This window comes from Camelus ferus, chromosome 23 (assembly GCF_009834535.1).
Source record: "Camelus ferus isolate YT-003-E chromosome 23, BCGSAC_Cfer_1.0, whole genome shotgun sequence".
NCBI lineage: Eukaryota > Metazoa > Chordata > Mammalia > Artiodactyla > Camelidae > Camelus > Camelus ferus.
The window spans coordinates 2,177,618-2,204,834 of record NC_045718.1 but is presented as its reverse complement, the minus strand read 5'-3'; the positions used below and the strand labels follow the sequence as shown (position 1 = coordinate 2,204,834).

The following is a 27,217-nucleotide window of genomic DNA, read 5'->3' as shown; positions in this document are numbered from 1 at the left end:
AACCAAAGGATTCCAACACCAAGAAGTATGCAACAACCAGCTACACCCCCTCCCCTTCTTAGTATAAAAGGAGCCTGAATTCTGACTTGGGGAAGACGGTTCTCCAGGACATTAGTCTGCCGTCTTCTCGGTGCTGACTTTCTGAATAAAGTCGCTATTCCTTGCCCGACACCTCGTCTCCCGATTTACTGGCCTGTCGTGCAGCGAAGAGAATGAGTTTGGACTCTGTAACATTATAGCTGGACCAACTTTCACATTTGTCTTCTGTGGCCTCTATAGTGCCCTCTCTGTGGTTTTCTCAAACATTTATCAACATACTATAATTACTGCTTTCCTGCCCCAGATTTTAACCACCTCAGAGGAAAAGCTACATTGTTTTTACAAATATCTCTTTCTGTAAAAATAGAGAGTACCTGATAGATAACAGCTGATGGATAATAGTTATTTCCTAAACGTGTATGAGAGAACTGATAACTATGTGTGGTGTAACTGGAAACGGGACCTAGCACTAAAGAACAGAAAGAGGGACCATGAGATGGGGGAAAGCAGTGAGGGCTGGGGTTTCACAAGTGGGATTAATATTACCATTTCTTTACATTGATAAGTTGGTATGGGGAAAAATAAAAGGTGATCATGCATGCTGACCGTCATTCATTCAACAATATACTGAAGGATTTTATACTTCTTCGTGGTCTTGCCTTTTGTCACTTGCACCTAGGTTTAGCCAATAGTTTACTGTGCTAAAGATAGGTCTAAGTTGAAATAAGAAATTTGTATTCCTCAAAATGGGACTACTGTGCATGTGTGTTTGAATACATAGAGATTTGTGTGATTATTCCTCATTATTCATGGATTCTGTATTTGCGAATTCACCTATTTGCTAATATTTGTAACACCAAAATCAATACTTCTGGTGCTTCTGCAGTCATTTGCAGACATCAGGGTGAGATAAATTTGACTTCCCTGCAGTGCACGTTCTTGGCTGAGGACTGACAGAGTGATGTCTGTCTTGTTACAGTTTTCATACTGGAAACAAGTGTCTTTTTCATGATTCATTCAATGCTACTTTTTTTTTCTTTTTCTGCATTTTTGTGTTCTTGTTTCTATCTTCCTTGTTTAAAATAGCCCCCACGCATAGTGCTGAAGTGCTGTCTAGTGGTCCCAGTGCAAGAAGGTTGTGATGGGCCTTATAGAAAAAACATGTGCATCAGATAAGCTTCCTTCAGGCATAAGTTACAGTGCTGCTGGCCGTGAGTTCAGTGTTAATGAATCAATAGTATGTATTAAAGAAGGTGTCTTTAAACAGAAACACACCTCAAACAAGGATTATGTATTGATTAGTTAATGAAAACGTTGTGACCAGAGGCTCTCAGGAACCGAACCTTGTATCTTCCCTGGGAGCAGTTTTTCAGTATTTGCGACCTTAAGTGTTCTTATCAACTTTATAGAACACAGCCACCACAAATAACAAGAATCAACTGTATTCATTAACTAATCACCAATCGAGTCAAGATAAAAATCTGAAATGGTATATCAAAGTTTAAGCAAAAGGCTAATTCAAAAATTTGTTTCAAAGATTTAAAAATTAAAAAAAAAACTGATCAACTTTCTTCTCTATATGCTGCTAGCTCTTTGTTAACGTTTAACTGCAGAAAAAGAGTTTGGCTGGAAGCGACTGGTTACACTATAATCTAAAGCACAAATTTATGACATCGATTTAGTTTCTCTCAAATTCTAGAGGGTAGAAAATAATCTTTAAAATATCTGATTTTGGGATGAACTATATCCTGATGTGACTTACTAGTAGAAGCAGAATCTTACTGTAAGCATTTTAGACAGAGGGCATGAGCCATTTGGGAAAGCACGAAGTCTAACTTTGTATATTCTGAATAATGAGATAAATACATTGCAGATATAACAGCCTAATTTCCCAAACTTTAGAAATAGTGGTATATATTCTATTATTAATGTGAGAAATATATTCAAAGGTGCACATCATTCTCATGGAAAAAGGCAAGTTTATTAAAAAAACCCATTAAAACTGAATTCACATAGTTTAATTAGGCTCATGTGTGTTAAGAAATACAGTATAGTTTGTAATGAAGTATTTGGCACTTTCCTTCTGTAAGAAAAATGAGCTATGGGATATATAACCAACTACAGACCTGCTGCCCAGCTTAATAAAACGTCACCAATACATATAATGATGTGACCAATTACCATCACCAAGCCCAGTTCCTTCTTCATCCACCTACCTACCTACCCCTCCGAAGAAATGATCCCTATGGATTTGAGGTTGTTCATTCGCATATATTTAAAGGTATTTCTTACATATTATATTATGGACCCACTTAAAAAATAACTTTTATAATCCATAATGAGAAAAAAAGCAGCTTAGCAAGAATGCAAAGCCTAAAACATATATGCTTTAAAACTTATCAAAATTTTAAGCCCTAAATTATCTTACCATGCTGCAGAGAGAGAGAACTAGTACATTCAACAAAGAAAGCAGACTACTTATTTTATGTGTAAAGTTAACCCAAATGAATGTCAAGTTCTCACTAAGTCAACTAATCATTGTGCTGCCATGAAACACGTAAGAAATTAAAAAAAAAAAAAAAAAAGCCCACATCTCATCTAGAAACATAAACTTGTAAGAAACTATTATTACCTTCTACACTTCAAAAATAAAAGTATTTCTCTTGCTGGCTAATCTTGGTTAATAGAAAGGAATTTTTTTAAACATACGTACTATTTTGGTAACTTTGCGAAAAACTGATATAAATGGTGAAGTCCTACAAACGGGTGAATTCCCGAGCCTTTCCATGGAGGTGACATGTGTGACCAAGGAAGGGGGCAGTGAGGGAGAACTCTGAGGCTTACTGAGGACCCTTCATCTGGTCAGTGCACCAGCACCAGCACAATTAACTCCTTTTTATGTAAACTGGGATTTATAACCTTTCTCATAAAGCTGATCTACTACTATCTTGAAGGGAGCTAGTTAAATATTTGAAAGACTGAGTAATTTCCTTTTGGATTAGAATGTTCCTTACCTGGCCATGCTCTGTCCTAGCCCCAGGGCTAAACCAATGGCTGCAGAGGAAAGAGAAAAGGAGTTAGCAGGAACCTCACTAAAAGCACATGCTCTCATATGATCTGCACGTGCTGTAAGAAATATATTTGCCACCAGCAACAAAGCCTTAAATATGCTGTATTCTAATGGATATTTCATGTAATTCTAGACTTACACCAATTTTGACAGAAATGTAAGAGTGCTCATAACCCAGTAATTTTCAATTTAATAAGCAAACTCAGAATTACATTTCCATTTAATTATGCTAACATAAACTGCTGGGACTCTATTCATTTTATGAATCAATTCTGGTTGTAAAATTTACAAATGCTATCATTTACCACAACTTAATTATAGCATCATTACAACAAATTATGACCTTTTGATTGTTGGAGTTTTAAAAAACATTAAAAATACAAGAATATTATGTCCACTGGCAATGCCCCCAGGAACAATCACACAAAGCCCTTAATGTGAACAAATGAACAAGTTCAGTAAAGTTACAGGATGCAAATTCAAGATACATAAATTTGTTGCGTTAATATATACTAACAACAAATTATCCAAAAGAGAAATTATGAAAACAATTCCATATACAACAGCATCAAAAAAGAATAAAATATTTAGCAATAAATTTAACTGAAGAGGTGAAACATTGATACACCAAAACTACAAAACATTGATAGGAGAAATGGAAGAAGACACATGGAAAGATATTTTGTGTTCATGAATAGGAAGAATTAATATTGTTAAAATATCCATACTACTCACAGATACCCATACAATCCACAGACTGCAGGGAACCATTATAAACATTCCAATGGGATTTTTCACAGAAATAGAAAAATAATCCTAAAATTTGTATGGAATCACAAAAAATAGTGATGAAGAAAAAAGTTGGAGGTATCACACGTCCTGATTTCAAACTATCTTCAAACTATATATGCTAAATATATACACTGTATTATAGTAACCAAAACAGTATGATATTGGTTAAAAATAAGACACACAGATCAATGGAACAGAACAGAAACCATCAACAAAACAAAAAGGCAATCTATTGAATGGGATAAAATATTTGTAAATGATTGCAAATCCAATAAGGGGTTAATATCCAAAATAGACAAAGAACTAACACAACCTAGTATCAAAAAAAAAAAAAAAAAAAAAAAAGGAAAAAAGAAAAAGAAAAACCACAAACAATCCATTAAAAAATGGTCAGAGAATCTGAATAGACATTTTTCATTGGAATATCTGGCCAACAGGCACATAGAAAGATGCTCAGCATCACTAATCGTCAGGGAAATGCAAATCAAGGCCACAATCAGATGTCACCTCCATACTTGTCAGAATGGCCATCATCAAAAGACTAACAACAACAAATGACAAGTGTTGACGAGGATGTGGAGAAAAGGGAACTCTTGTGCACAGTTTGTAAACTGGTGCAGCCACTATGAAAAACAGTATGGAGGTTCCTCAAAAAATTAAAAATAGAACTACAATACAGTCTTAACGATTCCACTCCTGGGTGTTTATCCAAAGAAAATGAAAACACTAATTCGAAAAGATATCCTCACCCGTGTGTTCATTGCTGCGTTATTTACAATTGCCAAGATATGGAAGGAACCTAAGTGTTCATCAATAGATGAATGAATAGAGACGATATGGTGTACAAACACACACACACACACACACACACACACACACTGGAATACCACTCAGCCATAAAAAGAATGAAATCTTGCCATTTGCAACACATGGAGTGGGCATTATTCTAAGTGAAATAAGTCAGAGAAGGACAAATATCATATGACTTCACTTACATGCGTAATCTAAAAAACAAAGCAAATTAACAAACAAAACAAAACAAAATCAGAGTCCTAGATACAGAGAGCAAATGGGTAGTCACCAGAGGGGAGGACAGTGGGGGCTGGGTGAGATAGGTGAAGGGGATTAAGAGGTACAAGCTTCCAGTTATAAAATAAAAAAGTCACAGGGATGTACTACACAGTAATAAGGCAATAACTTTGTATGGTGACAGACAGTTACTAGACTGTGGGGATCAATCTGTAATGTATATAAATGTTGAATCACTATGTGTACAACTGAAACTGAAAGAAAATTGTATATTGCCTATGGTATACGGTAATGAGCCAAAATACGTAACTTACTTAAGGTTTTCCAACAAATATGTATTTAGAAGTAGAATTAACACCTAGAAATGTACCCAATAACTCACAAAAGCCAAAGCTTTACTTTTTTGGAATGATCTAGTAAATTAGTTTCTTTTATTGCTAAATGAAAATACATTCTGGTCCCTTCAGTTCATGCTGTGCAGGAGCAGAGGGTAGAGAATTAACGAGAAAAACAATCATTTACTCTTCCTTTCAGTACTTTAGAAAGGGTTGTGGGAAGAAGGAAGGAAGGATGGGTGAGTAGGAGAGCTTGATGCTACTTAATGTAATGAAACTTTAAACGTTTTAAGATACTATATGAATTTCAATTGCACGTGCATTTCAAATTCTATCCCAAGTAAAATAAAAGAATGACCATTTAAAAACCTTTCTTTAAATTTCTTCCATGGGTTTCATTAAATTTGTTCTTGCACTGCTGTCACTGGTATACAATATTTACTTTTTTTTAAGGTAGATACAAATTAAACCACTTCACTAGCAACACCTACCAATTTCCCAAAAGGAAGATGCAGAATGGCCCAACAAGATGATAAAAATACAATGCATACTCACTCATGGTGATGAGAATCTGGGGAAAAATGAACCATTCTCTTATTACTGACTGGCCCAGGAGTGGTCACCTGAAAGCAGATTAAAAACCAAAAATAGGTCACAGTTGAGTTCGTAAAAAGGCAGTGAATAATAGGGACATTTTCATTTGAGGACATCCACTCTGAAATGGAGAATAATTCTCAAATTCTCAAATTCTAAGGCACAACTTCATGGACCAAATATATAATTTAATTCCTGGTAAGAATACACTGCTTATTTTAGTCTACTGTAGTTTCTCCGTTAGAATTTTAAGACTATTTAAAAAGTGCCATTATAATAGAAAAACCCCATCTTTCCTAAGAACTAGACCACTCTCATTTCTAAATACTGTATATCTGCAAATATATTTAATTGTATGGAAAAAAAAGAGCTTTAGTTAATTAGATTGTCTTGAGAAGATGATATTCCCTAGGACCAACATATTTGTAGCTAATTCCTAAATGTAAAAAACATGTATTCTAATGCATACATTTAAATGCATACAGAAACTTAAGTCAAGGAAATAGCGAATCGTCCTTTTTATAGTTTTTCCCATAAAGTTAGGAATTCTGTGTATTTACATAGAACAAAATGTAATTTCATTTAAGAGAAAACATTTTATTCCTTTATTTCTAAATAAAATTAAAAATCTGATGAAGAATTAAAGGTTGGTTTTTTTTCTAATAGTGTAAGCTATTCCCAGAGCTTTAAAAATTTTTTTTAAGAATTTTTTTTTTTTTAATTCACAACTTTCTTATAGAGAATTCTCAGCTGGAACATAAACACAGCACCTTGCAAGAATGAATCTACCATCACAATGGACAGGACAGAAACTTAACAGCAAAAGGCTTTAAGTCATGCTCTGCCATATTACAAAAAAAAAAAAAAACAACAACAAAACAAAACTCTATAGTTCTAGAAGTGCCACGTTAACCTGTAGAATCAAAAAAGGTACAATGAGGCAAAAAGAAAAAAAAACCCCTGAAAAGAAATGAGCATTTTCAAAAACGTATTTCATCTTGTATCACTTGGGTAACAAGGATGCCAGCACACACTGAAATTCCAAGAAATGCAAATATTGCAAATATGCACAGATGATGACATTAATAACCCTACGGTTTGAGCACCACAGGTAAACATGTGGCCCAACTCCAGGACTACATCCTGCATGCATCTCAAAATGAGGTTTTCATGCTATTCCAGCGGGCATCCCTGGAACACAGTAATCCATTCTCTACACTGTGGCTCAGAGAAAAGCCCACTGTGCCTATGTCATGCTTTGTTAGAGGTCCATGATCACATTATCTCATGGTGGACCTGACACTTTTATTCAGTTTACAGTATGTTCTATGTACAGGCAACTTATTTCCTTTGCCAGGGCTGCTGACAACCTTTTCCACACTATATTAATCTTGTTTGCTGACTTTATCTTGGTACAAATATCAGAAAACTGAACTTTTTATCTCAGAGAAAGAATAAACAACGTGTTGACAGAAGCAGAAGCTATTTTCAGGGCTAAAATTGCTTGTTTACCCGAAGCTATACTTATGGAAAAATGTTTAGGTCTTTCTCTGGCTTGAAATACATAATCTGAAATTTAATAAATGAAGAAATTTCACATACACCCATGTGATAAATTGCCTGATGAAAACAATGCAACTGAAGACAATAAAACAGAATTTATAACGAATTTATACCACAATACAAATGTAAGCTTTCAATCTAGTCAGAAATAATCATACTACATATTTCTCAGAAATCATGTATATAAACTATAAGCAAACTATAAGCTCAATTCAATTGCTACAAATAACTCACAAGAGATTTACAATATCAAATGTACATGATTAAATGACTCTACGTATTTACTTAGTACCTGGCCCTTTAAAAAAAAAAAGAGGTGAATCTCCTTGACTGTTATATCAAGTCAATTTTGGTTTTACTTTGAAAAATATGCAAACGAGCATAATTTAGAATTTTTTTAATGAAATAAACACTGAGCTCCATACATGATGATCTTCCTCAGGTCAATTACACTGGTCTGTCTTAAGAGTAAGATATTCTTACAATGGGATCTTCTGCTACTTTAGTGACACCCTTACCAAAAATCTGAGACTAAGGTCTTAATACAGAATTCAGATTGTGGAAATCAGGACTATACTGAAGTTTCAGTATATTTTAAACTTGAAAACATGCTTTTAATGTGATTGATAATTAGTAGGTATTTTCAAGTACCATAAAGTGTCAAGAAACATTCTTATAGAATTTCTAAAACTTTGTAATTCGAGGTTAATCTTCCTAAAAATAAAATGAAGCAATTTAAAACATGTGGTCAAAGTATTAATTTCCAGTAAACAATTAAGTATGGTGATTATTTTATCTCCAAGGCATATTATTTTATGCCTTCTAGTTATTTCAGAAATGTCTTAAAAAGAACAAATTTAAAAACTCATATCTCTTTAAATATCCAATAAGATTTTCACATAGAAAAAGTAGATTTTATTTCACAAGCTTAGATAGGAAACAGGTATTTTGTTCTTCACGAGAGATAGCATCTCCATAGTCCAATTCTTGTTATTTGTTAATACGCGGGAGACAATCATTTATGTAATTAGCCAATATTTACTGATGACAATCTTAAACATCACACTATATGCCCTGAATTTTTATGATTCATTTGTTAAATGTTACTACATCAATAGTAATACAATAGACTGCAACCCTAAATAAAGTAGGCATAATTCATTTCATTATCTATGTTCACTACACAACTTATTAAATTTAAAAAACCCTCAAAGTTAGATAGGAATGAATGGTCTCTGGATAATACAGTGTTTACATCAACTTCTAGCTTTATTAGATTGTGAAATAAACTATAATGCTAAAAGACCACATGGGTCTCAGATTTTACCACTATTATTTACAATCAAGTTATCAACCTTAGAAAATAAGAATGCAGTAGCGATAGATGAAAATTTAATAACAGCTGTACAAGTACCATTATCAAAATTTGTAAGATCAGTAAGTACGAATGTAAGGGAAATTCAGCCTAATGATTTCAATGACAAAAGACCGATTTTTCTCAATTTTATTTTATCTAATAATTAAAATTAATAATTTTAAATTATTAAAAATAATAAATTTCTTATTTTTTCCATCATTGATTTATTAACACTGATTTTATGACTTTCCGTTAAAGACAAACATAAGAGTTGGTTTTATATATCATTTTCATTTTATTATTATCAAAGCCACTGCATCCCATCCCATTCTTCTACAATTAGATGGCTGAATGAAGTACTTCCCAAATCAGATAAACTCATCTGAGACACAATGGTCTTACAAGATTAATTATGAGCTTGTTCAATATGGATGATATCCTACTTAGATTCTTAAGGAGTAAGAGTCCTTCTGTAAATTCATGGCGTGTCTCCAGACAAGTACAAGAAACCACCATCCTTTCTTCCCTGCCTCTAGCAGAGCCATTCTCCTCCAACTTTTCTCTCACTTACAATTGTATTTTATTTGCTTTCCGAATGCTATTCTGCTTCAGTGCCTACACTGACAAACACTTGGGGTGGTGGGCTGCCATTCAAAAGAAGGCTTTGCAATCTTGTGAGACCTGGTCAATCAAATCCACCTGGCCTCCAGGCTAGGGGGAGACACTGCCTGAGCCTCCCCGCCAGTTTGTCAAGACCCAGAAGTTTCCTGCTTTTCTAAGGACCATTATTAATTTGACTCAGCTTCTTTGAAGAAAGAAACAGGCCTTTAAAGTTTAGCAAGCCCTGCAGAAAGCCCCCTGGTACATTCAACAAATATGCCAGTCAAATACATGTGACAGATTTTAGGGAAAACAACTCAACAAAAAGAGGCCTAAACCCTAGGGGTAAAAAGTAAGGAGAGGAAACCAAAGAAGTGGAAGGAAACTTACTGTCGCTCCTGTTCTGTACACTTATCTTCATTAAAGAACAAGCCCAAGAAAATAATATTCTAAATAGTTCACAGTAACTGATTTTAATTCATAGCTGTTGACATGAATGTGTGAAATGTCGTCTATCTTTTAATCACATTCAGAAGAATACAGAAAGATTCTCTGAAAGTATTTCAAATGAGGGTAGCTGAGATTTCAACTGGTGCTCCAAAAACTTGTTATAAGATAGGTGGGAGAATGAATAAAGTATTTTGTGGTGTCATATATTCTCATAGATAATATTACAGAATGGCCAGAATTCACAAAAGGCACAATCTATTTGGGGATGGAAAACACTCAAGAAAATAACATTAGAATTACTTTTAAAGCAACATACAAAAAAGTAAAAATTACTTTAAAATCACTTTTAAAGCAAATACAAAAAAGTGACAATTCAGGTAGCATTATGGACATTGTTTGTAAGATTAAACGGAAACAAAGTGGTTGTCTGATTTAAGAGGAGTAAGGGGGAAAAAATCACCTCCGAGAAAGGAGTTGTATGCAGTTTCTCTCTCCTTGCTCCAATTCATCTTACCAACTCGCCAAACTCAGCTTTCTAAATCGCTGCTTTTCAACATATCAATTTTCTCATTCCAGAGCCATCCATAGCTCTACACCGAGAGCAAAATTAAAACTAATGAGAAATGCATTCAAAGCCCTCTGTAATCTGATCCCTGCTTCCCAGTGCGATCCTTCTCTCGAGCTCCTTAAGCAGTAGCTGACTGCTCCTTGTTCTAAACCCCAAACTGCTCTACTTGATACAATTCAGTAAGTATTTACTAGTTACCTGCTGTGTATGTAAAATAATGCTTACATGTACTACATAGTAAGTGGTACACCGTTCCCATTCAGTGGGGTGATTTCAGTTATATTGCTATATTGAACAAATCTTTTTGAAATCATGATAAAGTCGTCTGTAAGGGACTCCTCTAATTCCAAGGTACACTTTTAAAAAAGAAAGATCAGTAAATAATTCATGTACTAATTCATATTTCACCATCATTTGTTTAGATTTCTATTATAGACAATGTGAATTCATCCAGTAGACTATGAAAAATCCTCTTCACTGGCTACAAGAAACTAAAAGATAATAGGTGTGTGCAGAATGCCTGACGTGTGTGGCATAAGGTGTTAGACATGAGGGAGAGCTCACTGTCAAGTCCTTACCTGCCAGGAGTTCTAGCTTTAGACAATGTCTTCCTGGAAGGAATATTCAGGAAGGAATACGATCTATTTCTGAGGACAACTGAATTACCTGAGATTTCAAAAATTGTTGTACCAAATACTAAATTTGTACACCATACCTTGGTTTTCCAACTAAGAAAATGCCTCAAAATTTGGGATTTTATAAAATCTGGAATCTTTACAGAATGATGTACCTGGTTTTCATCATGATTCGTATCTTTAAGTACACCAATATTCACAAATAGTATTGCTCCTGCTAGCAGAGCTCACACTGGTAAGACTTGTAGGGGAAACACCTCTTCTTAGGATCTGTGCAGCATCTACCATTCATAGCCTCCATGTTTCCTAAATTATATTGCAATAGAAGTAACACAGCGAGTGAATCCGATGCTTTTTAGGTTGTCAGGGTTTAAGGTCCCACATTGATCCATTATATTTTTACTAGGCAATTTTTAATCTTTCTTGGAAGGATGTAGCATGAACAAACGAACAAAGAAAGTGTCATAGTGACTACCCACGACAGAACAAGAATTAATATAATTAGTAGAAATATTACTGTGATTGACGACACTCGTATTGCTTATAGGACTTGCCTGCTCATAAGGTAACTTTTTTGCAGGCAAGGTGGCTGAAGTGCAGACATCATTATCCTCAGACACTAGATGAAGAAACGAACACCCACTGAGTTGAGGGCACATAACACCCGGATTGCAAAGACTAAACAGGGCTCGTCTTGAACCTAAGTTGTCCTGTTCACAACCTACTACCTTTTCCCCTACAGGGGACCACACAAAGGAGACCATACACCAAAACAAGTGTTTTCTGTATCTGGCAGTTTGCCACAGGAGATGCTCGCCTGAATCTGGAATATAGTTCCGGAAAATCTTCAGCCTAGAAATACACATCCAAGGACATTCTGGTCTTTCCTTGTAACTTCAGGGTAACCTATGGGCTATTTTAAATATAGGCAAGAGTGAGCATGGCTGCTCAAACGGGGCTGTCAGCACATGTTAAGGACAGACTAACAAGAATATCAAACGGCTCCACTACTGGTCATCACAGCCAAAGCAATAAAACATTTAAAAACTGCACGAGAGAGGAGCAAGCATCTCATGATGCGACTATGCGACAGGACCCGGAAAATTAGAGAACTTGGACTGTTCTTCTTTCCCTTTAAAAGCAGATAACAATATAAATGTGAGATTACACCTTCAAACCAGAAGGGTTTTATAAAGAATCAAAAAATCACAGGTAATAAAGCACAGAGAAGCACACGGCTTTCCTTTCAACTGAGGATTAGCCTTTCTAGCGGGAATCGTAGGTGTCAAAGGAAGGAGGCTAACCTTTCAGCTGCCAGCATCACATGAAGGAGTGGCTGAAGACAGACTTCAGGTAATCCGGAAGTAATCTCAGCACAGTTTCAAGCAATAATAGCACATACACACATCTCTTTAAAAGAATTCTCAAAATGCAAGTTTTCCTATGCTGATTAAGGTTTAGAAGTACACATACATACATACGTGTGTATATATATGACAGTACTAGTGATTCTTCTATTTTCAGTCTAAAACTTAACAATGTAATTGTTTCAAATCTTCACTTCAAACAGTTTTCCCCCTATTAAAATAAGTCAGCATTAATAATTAAGAATTTAGAATTATTGGCCTATTAGAATAATAATACTTCTAATTATCAAGTGCATAAATTCTCATTTCTGGTCTACACTAATAATGAATGATCTAAATGTTTTAATAGAAAAGATTAATCACTACGTAATTAAAAAACAAATACATCAACAACTTTTTTTCCACACTGCTCCATGGTAATACTTACTTTTTTGAGTAAGAAACTAAAAATTAACCAGCTTAGAATGATGGCCAATAGTGATTAAAGAAAGAGTTTCACTTTGCCGTCCAGTTTTAGCAGCAAGCTGTGAGTGGCCTCTGCTGGCTGACCAAAGGCTTCCTAAATCATTCACCTATGATGCTTGCAATATTATGGGCTTCAAGAAAATAAGGATGTGTCCAAATATGTTTATACAAAATCCACTGTGCATAAAGATTTGCCTTTTGTAAGAGTAAATGCCAAAGTGATAAACAAAATGTGCCTAAGATGATGTAAAACCTTTATAATCTCATCCCTCTGCAACATACTTGGATTACACTCAAAATCTATACATCTTCTAAAATTCTAATTTATAAGCCATAAGAGTATAAATGTGGATTATCTTAATTGAATTCATACCAAGCAATTCACATCTACATTTAAAAATAAATATTTTCTTGTGGTTCAGTTTACACATCCGTACACACACACACACACACACACACACACTTTTTCTCAAAATTAAGTGTATATTTATGTTTGGCAAACTGACTTTTGCAAGGAAATACAAAGAAAGACTGAATTAAACATCTTTTAAAAAATTGGTAATTTAAAAAAAGCAGTAACATTTTTAATGGTTTATGAAGATACTATCCTGGAAACACAGTAAAGCAAAACAATTTTACAGATTTCTCTATCATTGCACCTATGTTTGGCTAGAAGTAATTTCATACGCAAAACTTAAAATAGCAATTAAGAACTTGAAACCTGACCAGTTATTAACTAGGTAATCTTAATTCAGTAATCATAACAGAGAAGACAAAAATGTTTCCATTTTTGCTTGGCAGTTTTCTATTAATAAATGTCTCCTGTGCGTGATAGAATTTGTGATTTTATTTATCTATTTAAACATACCATTATATATGATTCACTTCATACTCTGCTCAAGCTATCCACTTAAAATATGCGCCATTAAGAATTATTATCAAATATGCCTAATGATGTCAAAAGGTGACCACATTTATTTTAAAAAGTTATTGTTCTCACATGTGACAATATTCCAGTATATTTCAACCCTCATTTCAGAATTCAGTCCCATTATCTTGCCTGCTCAAAATTGTTCACAGGGTTAGCTAGCTGACATATAAGATAACCCTCCATCTCACCAGACACCGCTGGGATATGACACACTGACCCACAGTAAGCCCTTATTATTAGCCTGAAATATATAGCACGTAATGTAGCTCCTGCCAGGGAATTTGTTTATAAAAATCCCTTTATCTCTCTGGACATTCAAAAACGCTTTTTGAAAATTATGTTCAACTATTTAAAGGAATTTCAAACAATAAATAAAAATTCTAATGGATGCTCTGAAGCCTCCCCTCCCATCTCTCCAAATTCTGCAGAAGCTTAGAAAAAAAAAAAAAAAAAAGGAGTCACATATACAGAAAACAAGCTACAAAGGGCTTCCTTCCTGGAGCTTAACTTACATAGAGTCTATTATATTAAGAATAGACTTAAAAACAAAAAGGATACTTAATAATTCCCATTCCTACTGAGAATTACAACACACTGAAAGGCTTGGTACATGTAAGAAGATTTTTTTTTTTTTGGTAGTAGAAGAGGTCAAGAGGTAACATAGCAGTGAAGATAATTACAATATAAACATGATTGATAATGTAAAAAATTATTAAGATAGAACAAAATTTTAACCCCAAACATTAAAAATTTTATGTTCAGAATATAAGCAGAATAGGAAAACTTTTCAGTGCTTAGTTATAAATTTCTTAAATTATTCTGATACTTGCAAGACATGATCAACATTTCAGGAGCTAAAATTATTTTCTTTCCTCATTAATTATTTGATAATTTATCACAACATTATCAGTGGTGCATAAGCCCTTTTGAATTGCATATTATTTTTCTTATTTTGCAAACTGTTTTTATATACTAGCTTATTTTATAAGCTAGCTGAAACTGACAGTGATGTTGTACAGAGCTTAAATTTGCATCAAAAGAAAAAAAATTATCGCTGGTTTTGATGTTTAAAAGATTGCTTCTAAGAATACCAAGGATATACTGATAGTAATTTATAAGAAAAACACTGAGAGTCTCCACATTGAAAAATGGATTATCTTAATATGGTTTATATTTAGCAAATATATTTTGCTAAAATATTATATTCCACACTTAAAATATTATATTCTACAAGCTGTTTTCCATAAGCAAGTTGCAAGGAACCACCCAATCTTGTGTAATGCAGCTCAAGATCTGACTACCAGACTTTGTTAATTGCACTAAAACATGTCTATAACTTAAAACACACACACACACACACACGCACACACACATACATATAGCTGTTACTTGAGAAAGGAAAAAGATTACAAGTACAAACATATGCAAACTGTTCTTTAAGGTACAAATAAATGAGTGAATGAATGAATTAAAAATAAACCAAATTATTAGTTAATAAATAACAGTCAAATCTTAGGATATTGCATACTATCTGTCTCAATGAATGGCTACACAAATGACAAATAATAACCTATAACCTTTAATATCCTTTGGCCAATATGTTATTTCAAGTAAAAATAAAAAATCACAAAATCAGACCCTCATGATTGAGGCATATTTATTAATAGAATTAACTTTAAGTTGAAAGAAGTAAATATCTAGCTTAACTAGGGTTGCATCATAAAATCAATCAGCCAGCCAGACGTGGTCACATGAGGTAAGGCCCAGCCAACAAGAAGCATGTCAATTACTGAGTGGAGCCTCTAAGGGAAGTTCTTTCAGTGGAATTTACTAGCTGGCATGTACCTTTGTGCCCTTCTTTGTACTTCAGGTTGCCTGCGATGTAGGCAACAACATCCATTTTTTGACCAGGACTGAAAGACCAAAAGAATCAAAGATTTCCACCCTGCCATCGTTCATCTCAATAACGAAGCCATCACATGCCTTCTTGTGACATGGGGGGAAAAACAAAACAAAACCCTCTTCTGTTCAAGACATCATTCTTTGAACATGCTGTTACATGCATCAGGCTCAATCCCTAATTAATAATAATATAAAAATAATAACAATAATAATGCTAATTGTATCCATTAAATTATACATTTTTAAAACCAAAAAAAAAAAATACACGTTATTCAGTGGGTTAGAAATCCACAAAGAGAGAGGAGATATTGAACATCTATTTTATATGCCTAGCACTCTGCTAGGTGCTGTAGAAAATTCTAAAGAACTGTCTAATACAAACCCTGCTAGCAAATATTTTACAAACTTAAAATACATGAAACCAATAAAGACAAAACAACTGCTAAACTGTGTGCATTTAGTCATAACTGCAACAGCCCGTTAAAACAAGAGAGATCATTAAAGCCTGACTTCGCCCTCATTTTTTTTGGTGGAGATGAGAGAGACTTAAAGTGACTGCTGGAAATGGGAAGAATTTAAGCTGATGGAAGGAGGGAAATTCTACGCTAAACAGACATACAAGGTGTGGATCAAAAGGGCATTCAGACTGGAAATGAAGAAAAAAGCCTGACTAGACTAGAAGTCTGATGCACATAAAAGTTGAATAGGTAATAGTTTCAGAAATCTAGGAATTTGGTTCATTCTGTAAAACAGTCTATGTTCAAGTCTCCAAAAATGGAGGTAGATTTTCCTGGCTAGCTGATACTGTCAGAGTCCAATAAGAGAAGGATGCTTCAGATCAAAGTGAAACACACCAAAAAGGAGACGGTATTTTCATATTTTAAATCGCTGTATTTTCACCTCCAGTTAATCCCAGTCCCTGGTGCTTCTGGGTTCCTATAATCAAGAGCCTGGGAGATGCAAGCAGTTTCCTCTTCATGCAGCATGAAGAGGCAGCCCCTTCTGCCAATGGTGGCTAGGCCTTACGGCTCCTGCCTTCTCGCTCCTGTAGAGCATGGAACGAGAACTGAGGCTGTAACATATTAACCACTATTCTAACTGCCCTTAATCCTGTGGGGTAGGGCAGGGGACAAGACCAGACAAGTGTGGAGGAACTGAGGATTGTCTGCTTAGCTCAGGCACAGTTGGAGAGGAGGCAAGTCTCCAGGAGAGCCCCACATGTGAGCTGGCACTCTACCCAAACTCAAGTAAATAGACAGAATGCTACATCTGTGGAAAGAGGGGGTCAGATGGATAGCCTGAGAGAATGCTACTGGTCCCCCATGGCTAGAGTGTGCTAGACAGGCAATCCAGGAGTGTCGGTAACCTAATGGAGGGATCGGTGGATTTAACACAGTCTGGGGACCCAGAGAAGCACAAGGACCTGGAGATCAGAGACCAATGGCTGGAATGCATGGGCTTCAGTAATGGGTACCATCATGGTACCTCAAACGCCAAACAGAACCAGACTTACGTAAGTGAATGAACTGCCTTAGTTCAGATCAGACCAGCCAGCCAGAGGTCAGCGAGGACCAAAGAGTAGTGCATGGACAGCAGGATGCGGTATGGACCCAAGGTCCTCTCCTCCATAACTCCTGGGGCACAAAAACTTCCTACCGCCATCTCGGAGAGAAGCCGAACGGAGGGGGAGGAGAAACGCAAGACCAAGCATTTGTTAGGAAGAGACTAAGCTGCCCGAGGAAATAAATACTGAGATACAGTAATTGGCAAATCTGTTTCACTTCCTGACTCCTGCACCCCCCCACCCATACACCCCTTGCCCCTACTGTCCCCACACCCGGTACTAGTAAGTGAAAACTCATGAGAAATAGCACATACAGTAAATAAAGAAGCTATATTTTCTTTGCCCCACTGCACTTACAAACTGACATAAACTCTTTAAATATACTCATGAATAGAAGAATTATCCTGACATTAGAATAGATGGAAATCTCTCTATGCGATCCATCAGGAAGTAGGAAAGCATTAAATACTTGGCTGGTTTGAGCTTTTTTATTATTTTACAGCAAAATTCCACACAATGTATATCCCGTTTTTCAACCTGCAAGTTACAAAATCAACTGTGACAAAGACATCACTTTCATAATAAGATTAGAAAACAAAGCACTATGGAGTCCTACCAGTAATTCTTGCTGTCCATGCTGGGTTGGCAATGGGATGTATCATCCACTTGGTTTAAAACAATAAACTAGAATATAGAGATTTCATCCATTTTCTCTTTTTCTCCAGTATAAAGCAGTTCTTAGGAGCAGAGCAGTGTAATGATCTAAAGTGTGGGCTACGGGGCCAGATCCAAATCCTGTTTCCTCTATGTTTCAGCTCTGTGTCTGCCTCAACTTCCTCATTTATAAAATGGGGATAAAGTCATACCTGTTTTATAGACCTGTTATGAAAATTAAATGAGATCATCTGTAAAACACATAGATCAGTGTATCACTTATCATCATTTGTATTATCTCCAAGTCTAATGCAAGATACAATCTCAATAATAAGATGACACGACAAATGTTACAACAGATGCATGTGAGAGTAAGGAGCTTTTGTAGGACTGGTGGGAGTTGGGAGCAAGGGGGGCATGCACGCAGAGCAACGGTGCAATTGGAGATGTTTATTATTGGGAGCAGCAACCACTTTTCAGTGAATTATCTGAAACAGTGAATTACTTGAAACAATTACTTGAAACAACTGAGCAACTGTTCCTCATGAGTATATGAGAAACACTGGTACATATTTAATATACAAAACACACCAAATTATAAAGGTTACTTTACAAATTAAGTTAAAACCACAAACAAGGTAGCCAGTCTACATCACAAAATTTAATTCAGTAATTTCCACAAAGACATTATTAGTGATTACATAAGCTGGTGCTTTTCTGATGCTTTTCAATTAATGTAAAGGTCATGAGTTGAAATAAAACAGAGTTAAGTATCTTATCTAGAATAATGGTCCTTAAATTGAATGTTTTACAGCTGATTTGCTGTTCTTGGCCAATTCTAAGGGCCTGAGAGAAACCTGAACTGGCAAACCATTCGAATAAATATTATTAAAGTCATAAAGGAAATGTACCTCCCCCATGCCCTAATTCAAACACACACACACACATGCACACACGGTTTCTTTGATCCATACACAACAGATGTATCTTCTCTCTGCACTCTGGATTCCTGTATTTCTTTGTATCTTTTTTATATCACTTAACAGGCTGCCTAATGTTAGAATTTATATGTTTGTCTCCTCTACAGGAATACACGTTTCTCGAAAGCAGTGGTTACCGTTTAATTTACTGTTGTATCACCAACAGAACCTGGTACGTTTGTCTACACTGAACCATGTGCTGAAGTAATCAAAAGCAAAAATATTGTTCACGACAGCTGATCAGGATTTGGTGATAGTCATAAAACTACCCAGTGTATACTCGAAAGAATTTACAAACAGATTAAATACCATAGTCTTTCAAAAATCTGGATATTTTGTCTCAGAAGCCACATTGCCATCTGTATAACTGAAACTATTCTAATACCAGTTTCATAAAATCCAATAGTACAAAAAACAAAACTTAGCAGGAAGTATGCAGAGAATCAACCTAAAAAGGAATATGATTTACTAGGTATTTTGCATAAAGAATAGCTCACAATTTTTAAAATACAGAAAATGAAAGAGATGCTAAGGCTATCTTTAATGAATTCCTGGAACACTTTCACTCAAGTTGGTCAGGAGTAATAAAGAAGACAGAATGTCAGAAAAAACAAAGAAAACTGCTCCATTATCTTTCTGGGGTAGCCATACTATTAAACGAACTCACAGACAAAAAGGAGGCTGTCGAGTGTTAGCATATACTCTGAGAACGTGGCAGGATATGCTCTTAAAGTTCATCCTGGGAAGAAGCTATCCATAAAGCCATGGTAGCATCTAACCATCAACACAAGGAACCACTAGCTATTCTTGAATTGCTCCCAGAGGTACACACATTAAACCGCATGGGATCTGAAACAGTATCTTCTAAGATGGGCAGTTTGTGAAACACTGACATGACATTACTACAACCCAACTGCAGGACTGGCTACACAACCAGAATGCCAAGTAGCACGCTACACCGGACTGTGAACAAGTCCAAGTGCAGGGATACTGTTTTCTTCTTTTTTTTTCATCCTCTGTGATGAACCCAGTTTGTACCAAGTAAATAGTATCCCTTATTATCGATTTCAGCAAACACTGATTGAGCACGTGCTCAGTGGTGACTCTTAGAAGCTGCATGTACAGTGTTTCTACTGCTCACAACTCCGCAAGATTCTATTACCTCAAGCTCATTAATGAGGCTCAGAAAGATGAAACAACCCCCCTAAGACCAACTGCTTAACAAGTAGCAGAGCCACTATTGCCAAAAATGTCTGATTCATTTACTCAACAAGAAAATATGGAGCCGGGGAGAGGGTATAGCTCAAGTGGTAGAGCGCATGCTTAGCATACACAGGGTCCTGGGTTCAATCCCCACTACCTCCTCTAAAAATAAAAATAAGTAAACCTAATTACCTCCCCCTTAAAAAAAAAAAAGTAAATAAAAATAAAATTAAAGGTATTAAAAAAAAAAAAGAAAATATAGAACCTTTATAACATGCCCTGGTCAAAGAAAAGGAGGAGATATCCTGGTGAACCAGGCTGAGCAGGGCCCTGCATTGATCTAGGCCGTGCAATTGGGTCTAGGGAGACACAGTGAATTAAAAACAAGCAAAAATATAAGAATACTAGATTGGTGGTAAATTCTATGAAAGAAATAAATAAGGAGAAGGTGGTGGGGAAGTGGAACCCCAGCTGAGCTGAGTCCTGAGGGGTGTGTCCTGAGGGGTGCGATGGAGCAGTCAAGCCAAAGGGAGGAGGAGTGGGAACATTCCTAGTCAAAGAAAATAGCACAGAGGAAGCAGGGAAGAGATGCTCAAGGAGCAGAAAGAAGGTCGGGGTGTCCAAGGGAAGACCAGTCTGGCATGAGGTCGGAGAGTAGGAAGGAGCCAGAACACACATTGTTCTGAGAGGTGGTGCTCATTTCTTTATGCCAGCAGGTCTCAAACTTCATACTCTTAACAATGATGGAGGACTCCATAGAGTGGTGGTTTTACCTACTGATATCTGCTGAATTGGAAATTAAAACTGCTTTAATTTTTAAACCCAAGAATATATAATACACTTCCTGGAGACTCTGGGAGATACCACCATATACTTGTGAAAAGATGAAGTGAAAAAGACAAATAATGTGTTAGTATTATTATGAAAATGGTTATACCCTTGTGGACCCTCTGAAGGAGTCCAGGGGATTCCCAGGGGTCCGCAGATCACACTTTGAAAAATACTGCTGCGTGCCACTGTCATCCAAGTGTGGTCCTCAGGTCAGGTGTATCAACATCACCTGGGAACCATCACCTGAGAATTACACTAATTAATGCACGTCAAATGCTCGGAAGAATGCCTAGCGCATAGTAAGGACACAATAAACGCCGGCTACTATTAGTAGTGGTACAGTCTACATTTTACAGCCCCAATCTGTTTCACCAACGGGCTTGCCACGTCACCTCAGATCTTGCTGTCAGGGCTAGTCACTCCTTTGTTGCTGGTTTTTAGTTCCAATCCCCTGACTGAATCAATCCAAATGGAAAAATAACTTTTTTTTAGGTTGTTACCTCAATGTCTAGTATCTACCTACTTGGCTTGAGTGGGTGGGTTCTTCACACTGGGGTTACAGTCTGCTGAGGAAAAAGTTATTATTTTCTCTTTGGGCTAATGTGTAAAATTAAGTCAAAGCCAAAAAGGAAAGATTGTTCAAAATGCATCTTGTGTATCTAAAAGAAGACCCCTAATACTTGTTGAATGAATGAACGGGCAGCCGACTTGGGTTTTAGGTGGGTATTCAGTGCACTTGGAATTGGAACTAAAACCAACAAGGAAAGAGTAAGGGGCCTAACACAGGCCTAACAAACTCTAGGACTGAGTCACTTCATCGCCTCTGTTGATTTCAGATTTTGGTTTTGTTTTTTCCTTCTTTCTTTGCGTGGTTTAATGCAAACCCTGTAGAATTTTATGTTTGCAGAGTTAATCAGTATAACTCCTTATACAATTAATAAAATTTCAAACCCACATGTCTATCATTATGCATGAAAAGATTTCTGGAGGGTAGATATAATTAAAGTATACATACAATTTGGTAGTTCACGACAATGATGCATCAGTATAAACAGAAACCAAAAAGCAAAGAAAACCCTGCCAAACAGCAAGACAAAACAAAACCATCATATCTCCACACACTTATTTCTTCTAATGCAAACGATCTCTTCCTGTGTTTCCAGAGTCGTATCTTTGCCCTTCATTCTCTCCTCTGTGTACTTAAACTTTCTGGAAAAGTACATCAACCCTTGTAGCTTAAATCATCATCTTTTTATTGACTGATCACACATATATAGCCACCTCTCATCTGAAGTTCCATGCGTCCAACAACCAGTCCCACTCTTCCAGTAACCCTCTGGATGTCTCTTTTTACAAATGCTATAATCACCTTAGACTCATTTTATCCCAACAGATTCATTATCAGCCCTCTTAGATTAGCTTCTCTTCATGAAGTTCAATTTTTTATATTTATTGCTTACTTATTTATTTTTGGCTATTAGACATTTTTCTAGTCTCACAAATGAGGAAATGTGGGACTCATTTAACTAACATCACGATATGGAAGAAACAAAGAATGAGTACTTTGCAGCAGGGATGAAGTGATCTTGGCTAGGCCACATACTAACTATGTCACCTAGCTAATAATTTCTCTGTGCCTCAGTTAGTCTCATCCATCAACTGGGCCTAATTCTGATCCCACAGGTTTTCTTTAAGGATTCACAGGAGAGAAAGCTGAGGAAAACAGGAAGCACATCACTCTGGCACAAAGCAGACATACACACACAATATTTCATCAAGACTTTATGCCAGGAACTGTCACTCATACTTCAAATTCATTATAGCCTCTTATTTCATTTTTCTTTTATCTGCACTGTGTCTTTTAGACTCTCCATCTATCCAAACCTTAGCTACACGGAAGGCCCAATTCCCTGTCATGTTCTACAATGCATTCCTCATTTATACCAGCCTACGTTTTTCTCCTCTTTGAAATCATATCGCAATTATGGAAAATACTATACAATTTCGAGTTTAACTGCTGGCTTTCTAGTCATTAGGACGGTGTAGCCTAAATGGCAACCTCTATCAGTATACTAAATCCTTAATCAATGACTGTTCTACAAAGAAAAATGAGTGAGATGTATGAGCTTTGATAAGTCACTTCAGGTCCCTGGATCTCAATTTTCTAATCTGTTTTTTAAAAATTCAGTATTTTCTCTAATATCCTTTACATCAAAAGCATTCTGCCATTCTAAGTTGAGTTCTTAGATTATTTTCACAGAGATTAGAAAGAAAAGAAAAGGAGTCCTTTTTGGCTTTTTCCTTCTCTCTGAATTTCCTCCATCCTTTGTTCATTCCATTAATAAACACTTACCCGGCCACATTAAATACATGCTTACCTTGCTGGATAGCAAATCCCTCAACAGTAGGGCCTGTTTCAATTATTCTTTGTACCTGGGGTTACTTAAGAAAATAAATGGCACATAGTAGGCATTCAACGTATATTTGTTAAATTGAAATTAATTAACTTAAGAGGTTTGAGATGGACAAAGAACAGATAAGGCCATTTGCTTTGTAGAGAACATAGGAACTCTCTCTACAAAACCCTGTTCAGTGACCCCCACACCACCTTCTCACTACTATAGTATCTTGACATTACTCAAAATATTAAAATGTAGGAAGTCAAATAATCATCACCACAATAAATGCAACCAATTCAAACTTATATACTAATGGTGGAACAAAAGAGTCAAATTCATCAAAGTACAATTAAATCATTTAGAACTTCAATGTCCATTTAAGTTAAATAAGAAAAAAGGAAATGTTTAAATTAATAGGGTAAATACAACTTTCTCACTTATTTAATAATTTGGATACTTTCAAGAATTTCAACTTGACAATGATATAGGAATTTCATTCTTCAAGAATTTCACCCTTGCAATTTAATTTTTTAATTAAAAAATTTTTTTAATTAAAAAAAATTTAAAAAACCAATAATCAGAATATAATATCTAAATACTTTGTAGATTTATTTCTTTCAAATGTGAACACTGGGCTCTAGTCACATAGACTTTATGTCTCCCTTATCAGGACCCTCTGTTTTCAGACTGTATAAGGATGACATAAATATAAAAGCATTATCTTAGCCCTACCTTTTCATCATAAGACAGATTGATTCTGCCTTAGATGGACTCATGTAGGTATAAATAACTGAAAAGTCTACATCCTTAAAAAAAATTGAACTAAAGAAGTTTTGCAGGAGAATTTATTCGAGTCCCAGAGGCATCTGATACAGTCATTCATGATTCTGTAGCAGCTCTAATGTGGGTCACACACATGGAGCAAGTTCTTAACAAAAAACTGAGCATTCATATCTCAATGTCATCCCTAAATGTCATTACAACAATACTGTTTATGATTTGGAGATTCTATACATTTGGGGTTAATGTTACTAAAATAGTATTTTTATGTGGTGTCAAGTTTATTTTGGAGGCAGAATTCACTTTATAGCCATAAACTCTGGTCTTGTGTTTACAGAATCACTAATGGCCTAAGGGTCACTTAATATTTTTAGTTTTACTTTACTGGATTTTATAGGGAACATAATATGCTACGTTACATTTTCCCATTTGCAGTCCATGAATGTCTCAGGACAAATCTCTTGCAAATGTCGAGGGTCTACTGTAATTGTTTCCAGTCTGCCCACTGAAACTTAGCAAACGGGTAGTACCCTGGCGTTTCCATTCTGACAGTGACTTGGGTTGGAGGATTAATCGCCAAGAAGAGCAGAAGAGCTGAAGCTTAACCGTTAAGATGGGCATAAATCCTAACCCACATCATATGCTTTTTTACCAGTTGGCTTTGCAGGTCACTATGGGCCAAGTTATGCCCATCATCACTATACTTAACAGTGTTGGACCCTAATTTTTCACACTGTTATGAAGTTATGCTAACAAGAAGCATGGGTATTTAGGGACAGACTCAAGCCCACGCCTTGGGCTGACTGCCATCACTTCTTCCTTTATCAAATCACTTTCTAGAACTCTCTGCCCATCTAGAGGCAGACCAGAAGGTTTATCAATATGGACAAGATTTGCAATCTGGGAAGTGAATGTGGGTAGGGTGAGGGCGTGGGTTAAAATTGAGAATTTTTGTGTGGTGAAAATTGAATAGTTCAATAGGTGAAAGTTAATAAAATTCATAATTCTCCCTAGGAAGACATTACAACAGATATTTTTTTCTTAGCAATTCAGAAAAAGAAAAATGACAAGTGTGAGTTCAAGTATAATATAAAGGCTAATTTCAGAATAAGAAGCATCTCAGTACTCCTCCAAAATGTAACCTCTATGTGGAAATAACAGTTATTTTTTCAGTAAAAAAAAAAAAAAGCATCATTAATTTTAAATCAAGGAACAGTTTATATTTTTAAAACAGTATATATTTGTTCCATTTAATATGTGGAGATGCTATCAACAAGATTGAAACAGACCGACTACTTGAAATTTGAAAAGGGCAATGTCCACAGTGTTCCCCTGATACTATAACAACGGCAGGTCAAACTTTTGTTCCTCTTGTCCTACAAACAATTTTCAAGCCCACGCTCAATAAATAAATTTGGTCTCAGCACTCCCAATCAGGGCCGCACAATCCCCTCAGTAGCAGACCTATGATAAATGGACTTATTTTCCCAAATCAAACACTTGAATTTAAATTCAGATGAGTTAATGCAAAGGTCAACATTGTAATCAGTTCTTTTGATCTTTATAGAATTTCTGGAGTAATACATAATAAATCTGAAACAAGGCAATTTGCAGCTCTGTATGTGTGGCTGGCAATAAAAATCTTAACGATCAGAGCCTTTATGTACTTAGGGAACGTTTTATAGTAATGGCCATGGTGAGAGCTTCAATGCATGGGAAACAATGACAATAGATAACCCTGGGAGACTTGATTTCTTGATTGTCTCTACAATTTATTTTATATCCGCATTTATATAAAATCTTAATGAATGCACATCTCTGCTCATTGTGCTTTTTGAAACAGTCCCTACTTTTTATATAAGCACCTAGTTTTGAGTTATATGTTGAACATAAAGATTGCTAAGGATAAAAATTAACATATCAGACTCAACCTAAAAAGTTTCCATGCTTAAATTAGAATTACATTTCCTTGGTTTTTTTTTTTTTTTTTTTAAAGACTGATAAGGAAAGTACAAACACAAAGAGGTTCAGGTGCTTTTTAAACTGAAATTTAAGAAAGGAAGGAAGGAAGGAGGGAGGGAGGGAAGGAGGGAGAGGGGAGAAAGGAAGCAGGAAACGGAAAGGAGAAAGAGACAGATGAACAGAAAGCAAGTGAAAGGACCCACAGCTAATGCCACCTCTATGACTGGCTACTGGGTGCCACTGGGTATGTGGCTTCAAGCTGTTCCCTTCCCTCATGTGGCTTAGAATCATCTAATAACAATTTCTCCCAAAGCATTAGAGTCCCTGGTTTTTCAACAAAACACTACATGATTATGGGTAGAATAACATGAAGTTTTATATTGATAGCAGTGACGAATAAGAGCCTGTTTTTTTCATTCTTTTTTTTTTCCTTTGGTAATACAGTGGTGATTACTCCTCTCTAAACAGTAAACCCATTTTGTCAACATTATGACAATAAAGTGCACAGTGCCTGCACCACACCGCTAGTCTTTTGATTCTGACTCTAGTTCATGAGGATACCTTGAAACATTCTGGTGATAAAAGGGTTTCAGTGAGTACTTTATTTACTTAACATTCAAGAGAAGCCTTTAATGAAATGGATAATATAAAAAAGCATTCTGATTTGTAGCAGTGAGGGACCTACTGTCCACAATATTTGAAGCACTTATCCTCAAGGACTATGTAGCTGAAGAAGAAATTATTTTTCAAAAAGCCTCCAAGTGTCATTTAGTATGTGAGTTTCCACAATCTCTCTCTTCAGACCATCCCAGAGGTAATGACCCCCAAATCCACTCTTGTTGTAGCTTCTAACAATGAGGCTGAAATAGAATCTCCCACAATGAGTTACGGTAATTTGATTTTCTGGTGAGACTCAACAAAAATATCGGTATTAAAGAGGCCAAGCTGTCCTGTGTCCTCGGGGCATGACACTTGCGACTCTTAACTGATCCAAACGCTACACAGGGTTTGGCTCCAATGCTGGAAATTTTGCAGTTTGGAGGCCAATATATCCACAGCTTCTGCAAGAAATTCTTTCCTTGATAAGCAGATCGGATTCAAATCCACCAGCTCCTTCTGCACACCACTGAACTGTCATGACTTCTAT

At 35.9% G+C, this 27,217-nt stretch overlaps 1 protein-coding gene across 2 annotated transcripts in view; it reads right to left on the bottom strand.

Moving 5' to 3' along the window:
• GPATCH2 (G-patch domain containing 2) overlaps positions 1 to 27,217 on the bottom strand; it is a 135,105-nt gene that overhangs the window by 35,480 nt on the left and 72,408 nt on the right. For both annotated transcript variants that reach the window (XM_014562165.2, XM_032466755.1), the window contains exons 6-7: positions 5,821 to 5,888; positions 3,054 to 3,093 (exon numbers count right to left, since the gene is read on the bottom strand). In XM_014562165.2, coding sequence (XP_014417651.1) covers positions 3,054 to 3,093; positions 5,821 to 5,888 — 108 coding nt within the window. The remainder of the gene's footprint in view (positions 1 to 3,053; positions 3,094 to 5,820; positions 5,889 to 27,217) is intronic.